Source organism: Oratosquilla oratoria, chromosome 9 (assembly GCF_046742065.1).
Source record: "Oratosquilla oratoria isolate Oo_2021 chromosome 9, ASM4674206v1, whole genome shotgun sequence".
In the NCBI taxonomy this organism is placed as follows: Eukaryota; Metazoa; Arthropoda; class Malacostraca; order Stomatopoda; family Squillidae; genus Oratosquilla; species Oratosquilla oratoria.
The window spans coordinates 69,679,083-69,700,856 of NC_134785.1; the positions used below are offsets into that span (position 1 = coordinate 69,679,083).

General features: G+C 42.3%; 2 protein-coding genes across 2 annotated transcripts in view; both read left to right on the top strand.

The window, feature by feature from the left end:
• The window catches only part of LOC143028101 (uncharacterized), a 37,439-nt gene extending 28,918 nt beyond the window's left edge, over positions 1-8,521 (top strand). Inside the window, exons 4-7 of the mRNA XM_076189739.1 lie at positions 1-95; positions 1,745-2,071; positions 5,973-6,149; positions 8,217-8,521. The exon at positions 1-95 is cut by the window's left edge and continues 56 nt beyond it. Coding sequence (XP_076045854.1) covers positions 1-95; positions 1,745-2,071; positions 5,973-6,149; positions 8,217-8,311 — 694 coding nt within the window. The 3' untranslated portion in view covers positions 8,312-8,521. The remainder of the gene's footprint in view (positions 96-1,744; positions 2,072-5,972; positions 6,150-8,216) is intronic.
• Positions 8,522-18,643: 10,122 nt separating this feature from the next.
• The window catches only part of LOC143028543 (uncharacterized), a 52,209-nt gene continuing 49,078 nt past the window's right edge, over positions 18,644-21,774 (top strand). Inside the window, exon 1 of the mRNA XM_076190815.1 lies at positions 18,644-18,781. The gene's annotated coding sequence lies outside the window, so the exon portion shown is untranslated. The remainder of the gene's footprint in view (positions 18,782-21,774) is intronic.

Consider the following 21,774-nt stretch of genomic DNA (forward strand, 5'->3'; position numbering starts at 1 on the left):
GCTGCCGGAGGGCGTCGTGGCAGCTGAGGGCGACCTTGAAGGCCATGACGCACCACGACCCTCAACGCCGCCTCAGCCTCGCCGACATTTTCGAGGTACGTCGAATTATGTTTTCGTAAAACGTATGTTTGTGCTAGAGGCTCAAACGTTGGCTGGTTTTGACGTTCACGTCTTTCAAAACGTTTAGGTTTGGGATCAGGATCGAATCCCGCATACAAGCAACGTTTGTGTCCCCAAGTTTAGAAAATTTGTGAAAAAGGTTTTTGGCAACTCGGGAGGCTCGGGTTCGATTCCTGAAACCCAAGACCATATAGGCATCAAATATAATATCACAAGAATGATTCATAATTCTTATTTAGCCTTCGATTTTACGGACTCCCCACATTTAACGAATTTCGGAAACAAAAATCCAGCGATTCGGAATCAATTTCTGAATTTCCTATTTCCCTTCGCCCTCAACACACAATACGTTCACGGCATATGAAGAACCCATCTTCACAATCATCCGGTATGTCTGATAATAAATTACAGTAAATATCTTGAATATATTATATTTATAGGGCCGGTGTTTCTTCCCGTGTTTGTCCGTTAAAACACACACACACACACAGATATATGCAAAGTAGACCACTTGGAAAAAAGTGGTCTACTTTGGATTAGTGAACACGTGTTCTTATTAGCACACACACGCACACACACACACACACACACACACACACACACACACACACACACACACACACACACACACATATATATATATATAGTGTGTGTGTGTGTGTGTGTGTGTGTGTATGTGTGTGTGTGTGTGTGTGTGTGTGTGTGTGTAATGAAAGATGAACGTAGGGTCCATATTCCCATGTGTGTGAAATCTGACTCTCACACCCCGTGCAGATAATGTGTTGATGTTGGGAAACAGTCAGATGGAGCCACAAAAGTCGACAAACAAAAATCCGAGATACGAGGGGGGAGGAGGAGGAAGAGGAGGTGGAGGAGGAAGAAGAAGAGGAGGAGGAAGAGGAAACATGGCCCGAATTCCATGACCAGATAAAAAAAGAAAAAAAAAAAAGTGATGATGATGAAGTTTTGAAAGAGCTGCAGGAAAGCCGTGAAAGGGAACCACGACAGGAGACTCTTTATGGCCACAAACTGGGGCTGAAATCACAAATATATACGCAACTAATGAAAGAATAAAAAGAATTGGTTAAGTATCGCAGTATTTAGGTGTTTAAATCTAAGACCTTCGAATACAACAAATGAACGTCTCTGTGTGATATTAGTTCTTTTTGCTGAGAATATGAATCCAGCGGTAGAATATGCTTTTATTAGTGTGTGTTTATGTAGCTACTTTTTATATATATTCTGTGCATGGTAAACTTAGATAATCTTCAGCAGGTTCGTAAAATACACTCTGGTCTGGGACGTATTAGTGGATTGTAACTTAAGTCTATTTTATCCAAACTTGCTGCAAGAAAAAGAAAATAACTGAAATAATAATAAAGAAGAATTGATAAATAAGTAAACAGGTGTTAAGGAATGACTTCTAGCGGGTTGACTTCAGTGTTCCGTTCTGAAGTGATTTTGAAAACGCGGTGGCCCTGTATATATATATATATATATATATATATATATATATATATATATATATATATATATATATATATATATATATATATATATACACACACACACACAGAGGAGGTATTTTTTTTTACAGATATGTCTTTGTGTTCTCTTGTTGCAGCTGCTAGTGGAACGGGGCGGAAGAACGCGGTACAGTTTCACCAACATCATCAGCACCCTCTACAAGCAAGTGGGAGGAGCTCGGCTCCGGACGGCCTCTTACTTCTCGCTGACCTTGACGCCCTCACGCCCATTGCATCCCGCGCCCGCCTCCTTCCACTCCATCCCCGCCCGCACGTCATCCACCGTCATCCGGCGACCTCAGACCTCCGTCGCCGCACCCGGAATCCTCCGGCGCCGGTCTTTGGACTGTCCGGGAGTGCGGTGGCCGGCCGGCAGTTGGCGACAGACCGATGGGGAATTTGGCGCCGGCGGAGGACCACAGCGGGTACGTGTGATACATTCGGAATTATAACAATCCGAGTTACCTGCGGCTAACTTGCACCCTTTGTCGTATTTCACCTCCTTCGCTGGTTAGGGTTCCCTCAGATGAATAAAATTACCTGGAGCCAGCCGGAACTAATGTATTCGTGTTGTCTCTTGCAGCGAAAGGGTTGGTTACTTTTTGCACCAAGGTGTTGGAGTGTTTGTGTTCAAGGTCCTTGATGATATATTACCTAGTCAGGATCATGGATGCCATCGAAGCCATCCCGTATCGTCGGTGTCTTCATAAGCGTTCTCCAAAAGTAACTTTCTAGATTTATTCGATAGACTTTTCTCGACCTTTCTAAGGTCTTTCCGTCACCGTGTGCCACTACGGTGGTGTCACTTAGATTCCTAGAACTAGCAACTAGGTTTAATAGAATTTGCTTGATAACATAGTGTTAAAGCTTGGTAGTGACCTGTGTTTTTTCTAATATTGTGTGTGTGTGTCTGTGTGTATGATTCATAGCTATCTTGGATCATTGCCGGCTGGCAATGTAGCGATGCTGCAATTTTCTGTCCTGAACTAGACTCAAACTATGTATGTATGTATATATGTATTATATGTTAATTCAGTATATCGCATGATGTATAGATGTCCGACAGATGCATTATTTGTGGCACGTAATGGGAATGTCATGGCGGTTGGAGCGTCAGAAAGTTTCCGCGTGTGTTGTGTGATGGATACGTGACGTGTGTGTGTTAGATGATGACTGGTGTGTGATATGTACGGTAGCTGTCAGTCAGTCAGTCAGAGAGAGTTGTGTGTTTGTTAGATGAAATAGGTTTGTGTGTTTATATATATAATATATATATAATATGTATGTATATGTGTATATTCATGAAGTCCAACATCCGCTTCATTTATCTTAATTGTGAGGAAAAAATACTGGTATTAATTTTTATTCTTTTATGTTTATTTATTCATTATTTTTAAATCTACGTCTCTGGGTTTTAGTACAAATATTATGGGAAAGTCCACGAGATAACCATGAAGATGAGAGAAGATAAGGTCAAGTCTGCCCAAAGCCATGGATGAATAAAATCACCTGGCGGCAGCCAGAATCGGTGCATATTATCAAAATCAGTGAAAGGATTTGTGAGGATGAGTGCAGCCTATTGTTGTGTAAAGCTTTCTATTGGCTGAATAAAATTGCCTGGCGACAGGCAAAACAAATATACAAGTTACTAGCAACGAAAAGGTTAATTGAATGGATACAGTGGCACAATATACTTGTTGCACTGCCTGTGCGTAGGATGGATCATTTCGGGCCCGTACAAAAAATAATAATAAAAAAATAAAATAAAATAAAAAAGATGGGGGGTTGTTTTCAGCTCGGTATCGTGTTAATTAACTTTTTTTTTCCTCATGCCAACAGACCCGTGGGGAGGGGGGTGGGACGCTTTATATGAAAAATCCACCATCACAGAAATGCATCCAAAAGTTAGTGGCATTATTGTCATGATTTATTGTTCCAACACACACACACACACACACACACACACACACACACACACACACACACACACACACACACACACACACACACACACACACACACACACATAAACACACACACGGACACACATGCACATATACACGACTCGCGGCGCAGTTGATTGAATTCTCGGCTGCCACTACGGTGGTCCGGGTTCGAATCCCGCGCAGGGCTGAAATAATTTCAGTATCGCTGCGCTGCGAGTCGTTATTCTAATTCTTGGGTGGGGAGCTTGGTGCGTGTGTGTGTGCGCGCGTGTGTGTAAGGTCTCAGCATTTAGCCATTGATCGGTCATATATGAGCTCTGAGCTCTCTTTCGGGAGGGAAATAGCTGTCGATCACGAGTTCATCATGTGATCCAAGACCATGGTGAATTATATATATATATATATATATATATATATATATATATATATATATATATATATATATATATATATATATATATATATATATATATATATATATATATATGTATGTATATACAGTATATATGTACAACACTGAATGGGTCCCAGTGATTAGAGATACATTTTAGCAACCACAATGCAATTTCAGCATGCTGGCCTTTGATGGCTTATAATTAAAGTGCATTGTGGTTGTTAGAATATATATATATATATTGTGTGTGTATGCGCGGGCGTATGTTCATGTGTTACACTTCTCTATCTATATATCTCCCATTGTTCCTCTACCATTGGTAATCTTTGACGTAATGGTAACGCTTAAAAGAATTCTTGGATCACGTTTTCTTTTAAAGAAAACGTGACGAACGAAGAAAATGGGATTACGGCGGCGGTAGCTCAGCGAGCGCGTTGGTAACAAATATTAAAAATTTGTTGCGCTGAAGAGGAGGAGGAGGAAAAGAAAAATGAGATTTTTTAACCGCGTAAGAGGGTTTGTTGTACAAGTAATCGGCTTGAGCACAGACAACGGCCAACAGGCTTAGCTTTCTGTTCCGTCCTTCCTCTCTACACCCTCCCTCTCTCTCTCTCTCTCTCTCTCTCTCTCTCTCTCTCTCTCTCTCTATATATATATATATATATATGTATATATCCCTTTTCACTCTCTATTTCTATCTATATATATCTCCCCTCTTCTCACTCTATGTCTCTTCCTCTCTCTCTCTCTCTCTCTCTCTCTCTCTCTCTCTATATATATATATATATATATATATATATATATATATATATCCCCCCTTTTCACTCTCCATTTCTATCTATATATCTCTCCCCTCTTCTCACTCTCTGTCTCTTTCTCTCTCTCTCTCTCTCTCTCTCTCTCTCTCTCTCTCTCTCTCTCTCTCTTCTCTATTTCCGTTTTCTCTTTTTCCCCTTCCCCACCTGCGCAGTTTGACTCCATCATCATCGCCAACAATTTTTCTCTGCTGCTCTTCACCCTCCTCCTCCTCCTCATCTTTCTCTTCCACCTCTCTCCTCCTATTCCCTCTCCTCCTCCTCCTCATTCTCCTCCTCCTCCTCCTCATTCTCCTTCTCCTCCTCCTCCTCACTCTCCTCCTCCTCCTCATTCTCCTCCTCCTCACTCTCCTCCTCCTCCTTCTCCTCACTCTCCTCCTCCTCCTCACTCTCCGCCTCCTCCTCACTTTCCTCCTCTCTCCTATTCTTCCTCTTTCTATTCCTCCCACCCATTCTCCTCCTTCCCCTCCTCCCCCTCCTACCTCCTCCTTCAGCTTCTCTTTCCTATTCCGAGTTAGCTCCACGTCCTTCCTCCCCCTCTCTCTCTTTATCTTTCTTTTTCTTCCTCTCTTTTTCTCTCCTCTATTTCTCCCTATCCTCTCTTTTTCTCTCTTCTCTTTTTCTCTCTCCTTTTTTTCTCTTTTCTTTTTCTAACTTTCTTACTTCCTCCGCTCTCTCCCTCGCTCTCTGTTTCTCTTCTCTATCCCTTTCTGTCTCGCTTCTCTCCTCTCTTGCTCTCCTCTCTCTATCTATCTATCTCTCCTGTCCTCTCTTTCTCTCCTCTCACTCTTTCTCTTTTTCCTCTCGTCTCTTTCTCTCGTCTCTCCTCTCGTCTCTCTTTCGTCTCTCATCTCTCCGTTTTTCTTCCCCATCTCTCTTTCTTCCTCCCTCTCTTTCTCTCTTCCCCCCTCTCTCCCTCTCTCTCTTCCCCCTATCTCTCTCTTTCTCTCTTTTTTCACTCTCTCACCCCTCTCTCTATCTCTCCCCACTCTCTCTCTCTCTCCTCTTTCTCTATCTCTCTCCCTCACTCCCTCACTCCCTCACTCCCTCACTACCTTCCTCCCTTCCCCCAAGGAGGATTCCTTGGTGGGACCCGCATCAATTGGTCTTCGAAGACTCGCTCAGCACTTGTCTCTCTCTCTCTCTCTCTCGGGGCTATCCCCTCCTGTAGGCGGTCCGAAGGTCTTGGAGCCGCCCGTTGTCTGCCGCAGGAGCCTCTCTACCCCTGGGCGTCGGCACCGAGGACGCATCCAGGAAGATGACCCCTTCGGAGGAGGATCTGCAGGAGGACATGTGGGAAGGAGGTCCTGGGAGGACTCGGTCCGCGTCAGTGCCCCCGCAGGACGCCGTAAGTGCAATCCTCCATTATTGTTATTTCATCATTATTGTTATTGCCATAATTAGTAGTATTATCTTTATTAATAGTAATAATATTATTATTGTTATTAGTGTTGCTGTTGTGGATAGGTGGTAAAGTGAACACGGGCTGAGGGAAATACTTTTATTCCTAACAAGTTTCGCCTGAGTGGCTTCTTCAGGGGAATGGGCTATGGGCTACCTAGGAGAGACCACCTGCTCGTGCGGGATCGGTTTGTGTGGGAGAGGAAGAATTTCTGTAAGAAAATGAAAAGATAGTAGTGTATAAAAGAGGGCTATTGCCAATAAGCGCTTTTTAGTTTTTGCATGGGCGATTAACTAAGGGGCGGTTGATGGTAGTGGCTCGGGAGAAACGAGGAGAGAGCTTGGACGGCGGCGCCGACGCTTCCGATTAAAATCACCATAAGTTGAGAAAATGGTAGGAGGCGTAGTAGTAGAGAAAGGTTGAAAAACGGAAGAAAAAAAAATTGTGGGAGGTAAATTTAAATTAGATGTATAAGAGAAAGTTAGAAAGGAAGCGAATTTTAGTCGAAGAAAATGTATGTGTAGATGTTTGTGCGTGGGGCGTGGTTATGTTCGTGAGAAGTATATGTATCTTACGAGAAGTGAGTAGGGTTCACTTTCCGCGTGTGGCGTTGCTGATTAACCCCAAGCTAGGCAGCGCGTTCCTGATTAACCCCAGGTGAGGCTGAGCGTACTTGATTAACCCCAGGTGAGCCTTGAACGTTCCTGATTAACCCCAGGTAAGGCAATGGGCGTTTGGCCTTTAACGAGGCAATGGCGATATCCGAAGCGTAGTCAAGAGAGTGAATCTGATGATAGTGAGGGGTGAGGGCAGGCGGGCAAGTGTTGGTGTATCTCTTTTTTTTCCAAGCACAACTCTGAAATCAGAGAATTACCTGACTCGGGAAATGTGTGTAGGTCCGCCACCTCCTCTCCCACGACCGGCCGGCGAAGAATTATGGGCGTTAGCGAAAAGGCCAGGCGTGTGCCGGACCGGTCGCCGGGACAGGAGACTAAAGGTCATGATAAAACCCCACGACCGGCCGGCGAATAGTGCTCAAAGTCAAGCTGGCCAATTTATACATAACAAGAAAGGGACGCGACAACTTGTCTTGCCGTAACACCAATCAACGTCGCCTGTTGGTGGGATGAGTTGTCCGCCGCTCGGTCGCCACTGTCGGTAGATGAATCCACCCGTGTTCCCTTTATCACTAATCCACAATCGTCACAATGTTCCTACATTATTATTATTATTATTATTATTATTATTATTATTATCATTATTGGTATAATTATTATTATTTATTGATAATATTATTGTTATTAATATCATTATTATTATTATCATTTGTATCATTATCAACCATTTATATTTATCATCAAATGTACTTAATGAATATCCTTTGGAAAGTTAGTTGTAGTTACTGTTGAATTTTTTTTAACATATTCATTGTCCAGGGTGGGTGAGGGCTTTGTTTTGGCTGAATAAAATCTCCAGGCGCCAGACAAAAAAAAAAACCTAATTCAGGATTAGCAGTTAAAGGTTTTGTATTGTGTTGATCATTTGTGAGTCCGTCCTCAGTTTCAGTTTATTATATATTTATCTGTTCATTTCATTGCACACTCGCTGTCCGAGTGCGTTAGAGCGTCGCTACTTGCGATGCAGGTCGAGGTGATAGCGGTTCGATCTTGCCACCAGCGAGTTGGGCCAAGGGCATGGTTAATTAGATTTTATGCTACAAAGTCATCTGTAACGGGCACCGTTCTAGCTTCCTGACAGTGGGGAGATCGCGACGACTGAATCACTATTTTTTTTACATTAATATATAGATAAATTAAAGGGAAACAAATAGGTCACAGATGGGTGTGGTATAGGTGGAAGTGGGTGTATGCCTTGGCCGACTACCGCCCTTATAATATGGAAGTAGCATTTAGTATATGGATAGCCTTAACTATTTATTATTTTTTCCTTGTTTATTCATTTATCCATAACCTATTTATTTCATTTCATTTTATGATGATGATGTTTTTTTAGCTGTTGCAGCAGAGTCCGTTTCACACAAGCATGCGAAGACACTTGCTAAGGTCCAAAATGAAGTTTTACTCGATGGAGACCTTCGATTCTTCTAAAGAAAACGTTGACAACGACTCCCTACCACCGACACCCAAAGAAACTGTAAAGTCCCCCCTTAACCACAACAATTCTCTGTCATTGGATTACAACATCGAAAACGAAATCGGCGCGGTAGCAGAAGAGAATCTTCAAGAGACAGGTGGTCCTCCAGGTCCACAGGTCCTGGAGGATGAGGTTCAGCCCGAAGTGCCAAGTCTTCGAAAGCCTGTGACTCTTGCGAGGTCGGCCACCATCGCTTCAGCCGAAAGAGTAAGTTTCCTTTGAGATTTGAAGGTTTGTGTTCGGGTCCCCAGCCCATGGCGATGACTTGACGTGTCTTTAACATTGTAAAGATGTTCCAGGGGACCTCTTGTTAAAAAATTCTCATAGTGACGCAAACTGCGTCCAAGTAAAAATTCTGTAAAGCTTCTGACGACGTCTACTGCGTCATAAGAATGATTTTTTTTTCTCTCTCTCTCTCTCTCTCCCTTCCTCTAAAACCACTTCATGCTTCAGCAGGAGGATGACCCACATGTGGCCCTTGGACGGCGACCTGGTGGACATCGAATTCCCCCGAAGAAACCACCACGAGCACGAGCCATGTCGGTAGACAGTCTCTTGTAAGTCCCTTTCTTGATTCTTATTATTTTGGAGATCTTTTGTCGCCCATCTTTGAAGGATATATATACATCCCTCTCAGGCAGATCCTCTTTTGTTTTTTCCATAACTTTACACAAGTCCCTCTCTTGTTTCATCAGTCATTATTTTCAGTTCTTGATCAAGCTATTAGTCATTATAGGGATCTGTTGCATAAAATCCTGAATCTGACAGATGTTAACCTTGTCCTCAGTTATGCAAAGGGGGAAACTGAAACCGGTACTAAAAAGACACGTCCCGTTGTTCGCGCACCGTCGGCCTTGTACCGCTTCAATGCCCAAGGACAGAGCCTAGGTCAAACGGCTCCTCAACATATCAACACTGATTCAACCAAAGGTACTGTTCCGGCTCCCACCGTACCCAGCATTGTGGGACCTGAATTCGTTTTGCGAAGTAAACATCCACCCAAGACTTTGACTGTTGCACCAAGTGTGGACTGGCAGGTAGGTAAAGCTGAACGAGATTTGGTTATTTCAACAGTAAATTTTTTATTACCTATACACATCATGGCATGTGCCATTCCAGTAGGTCTTCCCAGTTACCTGGGAACCATGGGTCTCCTTCAGTAGAGACCTGGGGCAACAGATTGATCAATTGCATTTAAATGTGTATATTATATACATACAGCACATGAACCAAGAGCATGGTAAATCTCATACAGATGGTGCTAAAACTGTGATGATAAGTTAGAGATTTAAGGAGAGTAATAGAAAAGAAAAATGCATTGACTTCACGTAGCAACAGGGTTACAGAGAGCAGGATACCTAGTCCCATCACTCCATCTTGTTTTAGCCGCCTTTTATGGCCTGAGTGGGAAAGGGATGACCCTTCATCCACAAGGAGTTCAGATGAGAGGGAAGAAAGGGTGGTGGAGGGGAGTGGAATGTAAGTATTCTACCATGGGTTGAAGTTGATATATTACTTCTCTTTACCCCAGAAATTAGTCTTAAAGAAAGTGACTGTGGTGACGCTAGCTGGTCGAAGGCTTGAGATTACGTGTGAAGCTGCCAACACGCGAGTTGTCAACATTCTGCAGGTTTGTATTTTTGACAGAATAAAAGAGGATCTGGGATGTTGGTATATGTAAAAAATTTAGACATGTTCTTATAAGAATAATTTTGTAATTTCAATTTTGTCATCAACATTTCTACTGTAAAATTATGAGTAGATAGATATGGTCTTACCCCAGCCTTACAAGGTCTGGGCACTCGTATACCAATTGTGGTAGTTTATTAGCTTCTTGATTTTGCTTTTGACTACTGTGACTAAGAAACACCCAGTGGTCAGATTAAGAGATCATCCTCTTTAATTAAACATAAACTCTAAATTACTTGGCATCATGGATTTATACCTTTGATTTTGGCTATCTCCCTTGTAAGGAGGGAAAAGCCGTTTGTATATATATATATGTATTTGGCATCATATTTTAATACATAACCTTCATCCCATACATAAAAGTCCTCACAGTAAAGGGAGATAAATACTGAGCATACACAGAACAATAACATGCACAAGATCTGAACAGTGGAGACACTGTGCTTATGCCTTCACAGCTTGGTATCCAAAAATTAATAAAGCAAAAATAACATACAGACATCACAAGAACACCACAAAAACTGACTGCATTGAAACAACACCAACTGAATATCTACACTGAGAAATAAAGAGAATGTCCAAAGAATAGCACATGAGAATGATAAGCACAGAGTTCTGTTCAAAGATTAAGCTTCAAACACCCACCCCTCTCATCAGATTACATCATAAGCCCTGCTCACCAAATGCAACAAAAGATAGATAAATGAAATATATTGGAAAAAAAATGTGGCACTGAATATGACTCGTACATCAAATTAATTTTATTAATGTTATATTTTGAAATACCCAGTCTTGCTCATCTATAATTATTGGTTGTTTTAAGACAAGATTAAATGACTTTATGGATAGGGATGACAGGTGGTAAGGGACTTGGAACTGCATAGTGTAGACCATATGGTCTCTTGCAGTCTCCTCTATTCTCATGTTCTCATGTTCTTTAGGCTCTGGTAGATGCTGGAGAGGCATGTCATGTACTTGGGCTGCCCGCGCAGGCCCAAGAGAGAATCAGCACCTGTAGGGACAAGCAGGTTCCTGTATTGGGGCTGGCAGTATTAGGGGGTGGAGAATTCCATTTTGTTGCTCCAACAACAAAGCTTCATAAAGTAAGTAAATGTTAACACTCCTTCCTGTGTTAGTAGTAGTTATTATGATTTTTTATTTGTCAGTCATTTAATTATTTATTTTTGTTTTTGTTATCATTATTTATTTTATTTATTTATTTATTTATTTATTATTATTATTATTTTATTATTATTATTTTATTATTATTATTGTTATTATTATTTTTATTATTATTTTTATTATTATTTTATTATTTTATTATTATTATTATTATTATTATTTATTATTATTATTATTATTATTATTATTAGTATTAGTATTAGTATTAGTATTAGTATTTATTATTTATTATTTATTATTATATTTTTTTCACTCCACCTACCTACAGTTTGACTTCCCTAATACATTTTGTTCAGCAGTGGTATGAAATTTAGTATTAGAAATTTTATATATATATATATATATATATATATATATATATATATATATATATATATATATATATATATATATATATATATATATATATATATATATATATATATATATATATATAACTGGATTTTAACACACAGTGATACCATAATAATTGAGACAACAAAAGCACTTGTTCCATGGTAATGGACTCGGGTATTTTGCTTCAGATTGCTCCACCAGGCTGGAAGGATTCCCAACCCAGTAAAGATGGACTGATACAAGACAACTTCACACTTCACCTTCGCATCATTTATTATTGCAAGTACGGTTATTTCCATGGGCATGTTCATTTCTTGTAGATCAGATCTTTGTGGTAAGACAGATATGTGAGAAAGCTATAGGAAAGGGGAAGGATGTTTTTTGGGCTTTTATGGATCTGGAAAAGGCTTATGATAGGGTAGACAGGAAGGCACTGTGGGAGGTTATGCAGATATACAGGATAGGAGGAAAGCTTCTGGGAGTAGAGCTTGTGTCAGGATTGGAAATGGAGAGAGTGAGTGGTTTGAGGTAAGGTGGGACTTCATCAAGGATGCGTTATGTCGCCCTGGCTGTTCAACTTATACATGGATGGGGTGGTGCGAGAGGTAAATGCAAGGGTAGTGGGCAAGGGATTGGAGATGGTTAAAGAAAATGGAGAAAAGTGGGAGGTGAGCCAGCTGTTGTTTGCGGACGACACTGCGCTTGTGGCAGGATCGGAGGAGGGATTGAGGAAGTTGGTGGCAGAGTTTGGGAGAGTATGTGATAGAAGAAAGCTAAAGATAAATGTGGGTAAAAGTAAGGTGATGAGATGTACAAGGGGTGAAAGTGGCAGTAGACTGGAAGTGAGCATTAAGGGAGAGCGACTGGAGGAAGTGGATAGTTTTAGATACTTGGGTGCAAATGTGGCAGGGAAAGGTGGAGTGAAAATGGAGGTAAAATGTAGATTGAGAGAAGCGAGTAAATGCCTTGGTGGATTAAAGAGTGTAATGAGGAATAGACATTTAGGAATGGATGCTAAGAGGAGACTGTATGAAGGAGTGATTGTGCCAACAGCACTGAATGGGGCAGAAACATGGAACATAAGAGAAGAAGAGAGAAGGAGTTTGAGATGAGGTGTCTGAGAAGTATGATGGGGGTTACTAGGCTAGATAGAGTGAGAAATGAGGAGGTGAGGAGGAGAACAGGGATGGAAAAGGAGCTGGGAGATAGGGTTGATGAAAGAATATTAGGATGGTTTGGACACATGGAAAGAATGAGTGAAGAAAGACTAGTAAAAGAGGTATGGAAGGCAGATGTGGAGGGAGTGAACATGAGGGGACGTCCTAGGATGAGGTGGATGGATGGGGTGAAGGGGGCTTTGGAGAAGAGGGGAATGTCTGTTGAGGAAGGACGGGAGAGGACAGAAGACAGGGGTGAATGGAGAATGGTTGTATATGGATGATGTTGTGATTGCATGAGGTGGAATGGGTGGGTGGATGGGGGGTTGAGGTAGTATGTGTGAGCAAAATTTGACGCAGCCCGAAGGGATTTCTCCCCATCCTCTCATTTTATGCAATGGGGGGACGGAGAGGGGGGGTCGCTGATTTAATGAAGCGGCCTTGCTGTGGATGTGCTGTGTCTTGTGACACTGCTTCTGACCCAGGGCAGTGGACAAGGTGCAGGGATGACCCGTCATTCAGGAGGTGCTAAGATAAGAGGGAGGGTGGAGGGGTGTGGAGTGTATTCAGGGATGGAATGGGTGGGAATGATTTTATGCCTTTTTCTTTTTGGCTACCCCCCTTGTAAGGGGGAAAAAGCCTTGGTATATGTATGTATGTATGTTCATTTCTTGTATATTCCTACATATGACACAAACTGACCCTATAAAACATAAGTTCAAAACTAGGGAGTGAGTGTGTGCCTTGACTGGTTATCTCCCTTATAAAGGGGAGGAAACCCTTGGTATATAGATAGAATAATGATAGTTATGATAGTAGTTGATATTTAATTTTTTATACTCTGCAATGCTATAAGGATTTCATGGTTACAATTACATTTGATATGTAGATTTGCAGATATTGATGGCTTAGAAGCACACATTCGCAGCCAGCTCTACCTTCAGCTTCGTCACGACCTACTTGAGGGCCATGTTCATTTAGGCAAGGAGGAGCTCCTAGAACTAGCTGCTTTAGCTTTGCAAACTGAGTTTGGTGACCAAAAGACACAGGTATGGAGATGAGATTGTATTCTTGTTGTACATTGATTTGTATGAAACTTCCTCACATGTTTATTTATTTGTGGGGACAAGCTGACTTCAGTAGTCAGGACCTTCTGTGGAGGTGCTGTGTCTTGTTGCATTACTTCACAGCCAAGCAATGGGCAGGGAGATAAGGATGACCCTTCATTTACAAGGAACTTCAAGCATTTGTGGTTGTCTGGGATTTACTGAGGATTTTTGACTCAATATAAATATCCTCTGAATTCTAGAAATTTATTCATATAGAAGCGGCCTTGCTGTGGATATGCTGTATCTTGTGACACTGCTTCTGACCCAGGGCAGGATGCAGGGATGACCCATCATCCAGGAAGTGCCAAGATAAGAGGGAGGGAAGAGGGTTGAGGGGAGTGGAGTGTGATAGGGAAAGAATGGTGTGAGAGTGATTTCTATACCTTTGTTTTTTGGCAACCTCCCTTGTAAGGGACAAAAAAGCCTTTTGATATATGTATGTATATATGTATATTGCAGGCTGGCGATTACTTTCTGGCCGAACATTACATGGCAGCATCTCACCTGAGGGGTGGTGCAGCTAGTCAGGTTGTAGCAGAGTTATCTCAAAGACATGCAGCCTTGCATTCCATGTCCTGCCATGCCGCAGCCACTGCTTTCATTTTACGAATGCAGAACTCACCTCATTATGGTACACACTATTATCATGTTACGCAGGTATGTTTTGATACGACACGAGTATGTTGAACTTAATCAAAATATTGTACAATATTCAAGAAACAAGATAGTGACATTTCTTTATTAGAACAGTAATGTTTAACACTTGATTAAGGTCTTCTTTAGCGTAATGAAATCCCCAGGGAGTTCCTATGACATATAAATGTGACTCACATGGCAAGGGAAGGTTGATTGAGATACATTGTTCATGGACTGCAGTAGAATTTTCCCTTAATTAAGATGCTCTATTATAGTTGGCAAATTTATGTTACAGCTAGGATGTAATGTAATTTTTATATATGTTCTTACAGGGTCTTAATCTTATTGGAATAACATGTAAGAGAATTGTATTCAGTGATTTTATGTCGTTTCTCTCAACCTTGGCAGGACAAGGGGAAGACACAGTATTGGTTGGGTATTTCCCCAACGGGTGTTGCTGTTCTTGAAGGTCCTCCTTCAGTAGAGACAATCTCAAGTGCAACAATGCATGAATGGAGTTTGATCAAACGAGTCAGTTATTCCTCGCACAGACTTTCTCTCACAGTTAAAGGGCAGAAAAAGACAGTCAAAACCAAGTTTGACACACAAGAGAATAGGTACTGTACTCCATGCTTTGTATTTTAGAAATTATTTTCTATTGTCCTGGGAACTTATCATTGCATAGGATTGATTGATAGATTTGATTTTTTATTTATTCATTTATTTTATTTTTTATTTTACTTTATTTTATTTTTATTTATTTTTTTATTTTTATTTTTTTATTTATTTTTTTTATTTTTTTTGTAGTTTGCGATCTCACTGATATTGAAAAAGGGTAATTTCCCAGAATATTCATATGGGGTTTCTTACATTTGCAGCAATTATAGGTACATACATACATACATACATATACCAAGGCTTTTTCCCCCTTCCAAGGGAGGTAGCCACAAAGGGAAAGGCATAAAAACACTCCCACCCATTTCATCCCTAAATACACTCCACACCCCTCCCACCCTTCCTCTCATCTGAGCACCTCCTGGATGACGGGTCATCCCTGAACCCTGCCCACCGCCCTGGGTCAGAAGCAGTGTCGCAAGACACAGTACATCCACAGCAAGGCCGCTTCATTTAATCGGCGACCCCCCCTCTCCGTCCCCCTTTGCATATAAGGAGAGGACGGGGAAAATCCCTTCGGGCTGCGTCAAAATTTACTCACACATACTACCCCACCCCACACCCCTCCGCCCATTCCTCCTCATGCAGTCACAACATTATCCATATACAACCATTCTCCACTCACCTCTGTCTTCCGTCCTCTCCCTTCCTTCCTCAACAGACATTCCCCTCTTCCCCAAAGCCCCCTTCACCCCATCCATCCACCTCATCCTAGGACGTCCCCTCATGTTCACTCCCTCCACATCTGCCTTCCATACCTCTTTTACTAGTCTTTCTTCACTCATTCTTTCCATGTGTCCAAACCATCCTAATATTCTTTCATCAACCCTCTCTCCCAAATCCTTTTTCACCCCTGTTCTCCTCCTCACCTCCTCATTTCTCACTCTATCTAGCCTAGTAACCCCCACCATACTTCTCAGACACCTCATCTCAAACACATTCAAACTCCTTCTCTCTTCTTCTCTTATGTTCCACGTTTCTGCCCCATACAGTGCTGTTGGCACAATCACTCCTTCATACAGTCTCCTCTTCGCATCCATTCCCAAATGTCTATTTCTCATTACACTCTTTAAACCACCAAGGCATTTACTCGCTTCTCTCAATCTACATTCTACCTCCACCTTCACTCCACCTTTTCCTGCTACACTTGCACCCAAGTATCTAAAACTATCCACTTCCTCCAGTCGCTCTCCCTTAATGTTCACTTCCAGTCTACTGCCACTTTCACCCCTTGTACATCTCATCACCTTACATTTACCCACATTTATCTTTAGCTTTCTTCTATCACATACTCTCCCAAACTCTGCCACCAGCTTCCTCAATCCCTCCTCTGACCCTGCCACAAGCGCAGTGTCGTCCGCAAACAACAGCTGGCTCACCTCCCACTTTTCTCCATTTTCTTTAACCATCTCCAATCCCTGACTCACTACCCTAGCATTCACCTCTCGCACCACCCCATCCATGTATAAGTTGAACAGCCAGGGCGACATAACGCATCCTTGACGAAGTCCCACCTTTACTTCAAACCACTCACTCTCTCCATTTCCAATCCTAACACATGCTCTACTACTCACATAAAAACTCTTGACAGCTCCCAAAAGCTTTCCTCCTATCCCATAAATCTGCATAACCTCCCACAGTGCCTTTCTGTCTACCCTATCATAAGCCTTTTCCAGATCCATAAAAGCCCAAAAAACATCCTTCCCCTTTCCTATAGCTTTCTCACATATCTGTCTTACCACAAAGATCTGATCTACACAACCTCTACCCGTCCTAAATCCACACTGTTCCTCACCAATTACTCCTTCTGTTCCTCTCCTAATCCTCTCAATTAAGATTCTCCCATAAGCCTTCCCTACTACACTCAACAGGCTAATCCCTCTGAAATTACTACATTCACACTTGTCCCCTTTTCCCTTGTAAAGAGGAACTATACAGGCACTACTCCAGTCCTCCGGTACTCTACCCTCTCTCCAGCAAACATTAAATAATCTTGCCAACCAGTCCACCATCACTGAACCTCCCTTTTTCAGACATTCTGCATGACATCCATCCAGACCAGGTGCCTTACCTGCTTTCATCATCTTTACAACTGCCTTCACCTCATCCTTCCTTATTTCTCCTCCATTCTCCTCACTCATCACTCTCATTTTCTTCGTATTTCCCACTGCAGCTATCTTTCCTTCCCTATCCTCCTTCACATTCAGCAACTCCCTAAAATATTCTGCCCATCTTCCCCTCACTGCCATCTCTTCCATTATCAACTCTCCATCTGTACCTTTTACCTTTTCTTCCCTACTTGATTCGCCTCCTCTTCCTCTCTTAATTTCTTTCCAAAACATCTTTTTATTACTTTCAAAATTTTCTGTCATACTCCTACCCCATTTCACATCTGCTCTCCTCTTTGCCTCCTTTACCTTTTGCTTTACTTCTCTTTTCTTTTCTTTGTACGTCTCATATGACTCCCCTGTCCTCTTTTGTAACCAATCTGTGAATGCTCGCTTCTTCTCTTCTACAACCTTCTTTGTTTCCTCATCCCACCATTCACTACCCTTTCTTCTATTTCCCCCTGTCCTTCTTGTTCACTTATAGGAACTTTGACATAAATGGTCATGAACTGGGGTTTGTAATATAATAGTTCCTTCATCCTTTTATATAGTATTTTTTTCTATGTAATATTTCAGTGTACTTTGTAATTTCTCTGATTACTCAGTCTCACTTCTTATGTTCTAGGAGTCGGCATATGTTCTACTTAATCATGGTTCACCAGAAGTTCAAGAAGGAATTGCAGGCAACTTCCCTCATGAACCTTCCTCCATTAATTCTTTCTTCTGGTCACCCAATTTGCGAGAGAGCAGGAGCATTACACCTTCCGCCCTCTCCAACCTCCAGCACAAGTGAAGAATGCAACATGGGGCCCACAAGTCTTGCGTCTTCGGAGACGTGGGACAGAGGAACAGCCTCTGAGGCTGACCAAGATATTCCTAAGACAGTAGCTCAAGAGTCTGAAGCAGCTACTAAGACGGAAGAACCCGACAATGTGCAATATAGTCAGATACCAAAGATGTCAAAGGTTACTTGTAGCCAGTCGAGGAGTCAAGAAGTTGTTGTTGACCAAGTGGCTCAGGAAGCTTCTTGTGTACGTCAGCTGCCAGACGAGACCCTTCAGGGCTTAAGAGGTTCTACAGCTTTGTCCAAAGCCAGTTTTTATCATCATCTTCGATGGTCAGGGGCTCACGAGGAATCGGCTGAAATTATTTTAGCCGAGAACCAAGAAAATGAACATCACCAGGAATACATTCAGAAACAGAAACAACAGTTTCAGGAGAATCAATTAGAAATTCAAAACACGTTACAGCAGTGGAAAATAAGGAATCATAGGGCAGATGAATTATTTTCTTGTAACGGTACTGAAATGGAACCCACTGGTGCTTTGGTCACTGTTGGGGATGCTACAAATATTAACGAGAATAAAAATGATAATATGGCTAGTACCAAATCAAGTCCTTTGCCTAGGATTCTCCATCAGCGTTCAAAATCCAACGTGGAGAGCGTGAGTGCTGGGCTCTCCCTTGCACCACAACCCCAACTCAAGAGGGAATTTGGAAGTGATGAATCTCTTCTTGTTTCACCAAAGAAGGTGAGTGTCATGTCCCTGCTGAAAGGTTCATGAGTATCTTGCTAGTGTATCCATGAGGAGCTAAGATGGGAGGGAAACAAGGGCAGTAGGTGGGAGTGGAATGGGTGGGAGTGGGTGCATGCCTTTGACTTGGCTACCTCCCTTGTAAGGGGGAAAAGCCCTTGGTATATAGATATGAATAGATAGTATATGTACCTTTTCCCCACAGAAAAGTCCCTCTCAAAATGTGTAAGAACCACATTGGCATGTTTGCATTCAGTACACTAACCAGCATTAAAACCCTATTGACATAGAATGGGCCTAGCCACAGAATCAAACTGCCCTAGATGCAACCACCACACAGAAAACACTGAGGAACTCATTCTACAATGCCACACACTAACAATCCCTAGACAACAATACAGTATTTCTTCCAAAGGTGACCTATGAGACTGCCTTATGGCCAAAGGCCCTGAGGGTCATGGGTCTTCCACAAGAGACCTGGGGCAATGGATTGATTGATACTTCCATTTTGCCTTTTGTTGAAATTATGTGATGAGTGGAAGGGAGTAGGTGGGGGATGGGAGGGGGATTTAGGGAGTGGTTGTTTGTGAGTGATATTTTGATGCACCCCTAGGGGATTTCTCCTCATCCTGTGTTTCTGCATGAGAGGACATAGAGGGGGGTTGCCAATTAAATGAAGCAGTCTTGCTGTGGATGTGCTGTGTCTTGCTGCATTGCTTCTAACCCAGGGCAATGGGCGAGATGCAGGAATGACCCGTCATCCAGGAGGAGCCAAGAAAAGAGGGAGGGAAAGGTGGTGAATGGGAATGGAGTATGTGGGGATGAAATGGGTGGGAGTGGAATTATGCCTTTGACTTTGGCTACCTCTCTTGTAAGGGGGGAAATAGCCTTTGATATATGTATGTATGTATGCATGAAATTGTGTGAATGGAAGGGAGTGGGTGGGGGATGGGAGGGGGATTTAGGGAGTGGTTGTGTGTGAGTGATATTTTGTCTCAGCCTAAGGATTTCTCTGTCTTCAATGTTTCTGCATGAGAGGACAGAGTGGGGTGTCGCCGATCAAATGAAGCCTTGCTGTGGATGTGCTGTGTCGTGTTGTAATGCTTCTGACCCAGGGTGACAGGCGAGATGTAGGGATGACCCGTCATCTGTGAGGAGCCAAGATGAGAAGGAGGGAGGGGTGGTGGATGGGAGTGGAATGGGTAGGGATGAAGTGGGTGGGAGTGGAATTATTCCTTTTGAGTTTGGCTCCACCATCCCCCCTCTTGTAAGGGGGGGGGGGGAGCCCTTGGTATATGTATGAGTATGTCTGTGTATGAAATTATGTATGTTAATTTTTTCTTGTGTTTTCATAAGTTTTGATCATTAAGCCACCTTGGCTATTGAAGATTAATGGGGAAGAAATTTGGAAGCAGTGAAGAGCTTTGATGATGGGTGTGAAGCTTGGGTCAGAATAACTTTGATAAAAAATTAAATATTTAATGTGAAAATTTGTTGAAGGCAGATGTTTATAATGGCTGTATAATTTGTATATGGAAAATGAAAGAAGTACATAGAAATTATGATCAAGTGAATTTGAAGTGTGTGAGAAGAAGTGGAGAGATTTAAGTATATGGGGTCGCAAGTGCTAGTGAATGTCAGAGTAGATCTGGAGGTGAATTATTGAATAAAACAAGGCTAGATATTAAATTCATTGCCCCAGGTCTCTCTTACAGAAAACATGTGTCCTATAGCTAACTGCCAACGGCCTCCAGGCGGGTCCACAAGTTGATGGCACAGTGGTTCTTAACCTTATTCAGTGCTTGAACCCCTTACATCTCAAAAAGTTCTTGTACCCCCATCCAATATGAATGCAATACAAACATATGAAAAGGATTAGTGATACAAACTTTGCTCTGCTTTCTCATGGTAAATATACAGTACCATTGCACTGGCTATCATGTCTCATACCCTCAGGTATAAGGTTTCATACCCCTTCGGGGTACAGGCACCCCAGGTTAAGAACCAATGCATACATACATACATATACCAAGGCTTTTTCCCCCTTACAAGGGAGGTAGCCAAAAAGGAAAAGGCATAAAATCATTCCCACCCATTCCATCCCTGAATACACTCCACACCCCTCCACCCTCCCTCTCATCTTAGCGCCTCCTGGATGACGGGTCATCCCTGCACCTTGTCCACTGCCCTGGGTCAGGAGCAGTGTCGCAAGACACAGCACATCCACAGCAAGGCCGCTTCATTAAATCGGCGACCCCCCCCCTCTCCGTCCCCCCCATGCATAAAGGAGAAAACATACTACCTCACCCCCCATCCCCCCGCCCATTCCACCTCATGCATCACAGCACCATCCATATACAACCATTCTCCATTCACCCGTCTTCTGTCCTCTCCCGTCCTTCCTCAACAGACATTCCCCTCTTCCCCAAAGCCCCCTTCACCCCATCCATCCACCTCATCCTAGGACGTCCCCTCATGTTCACTCCCTCCACATCTGCCTTCCATACCTCTTGTACTAGTCTTTCTTCACTCATTCTTTCCATGTGTCCAAACCATCCTAATACTCTTTCATCAACCCTATCTCCCAACTCCCTTTCCACCCGTTCTCCTCCTCACCTCCTCATTTCTCACTCTATCCAGCCAATGCACTAGCAAGTAAATGTTTGTGTGTAATGGAGTGTTATGAGAAATGGGTAGCTGAATAAATACAGAGATGAGGTTATGTGGAGTAATTGTACCTGTAATACCATATGAAGGAGAGACTTGGGTAAGAATAGATAATAAACAGTTTATTTTATCCAGATGACAATAACTTTCTAGCGAGGGTATAGTGATGTCATAAATAGTACATTAAGACGAGAATATGGCCATCTATTCCTGACTTAAATGGACATCATAATACATCGGGAAAAAAAATTCTTTAGAATTTATTATTGTAAAGATGTTTGCTAGTCTCACTGCTGCAATTCTTATCTATATCGTTGGCTAGC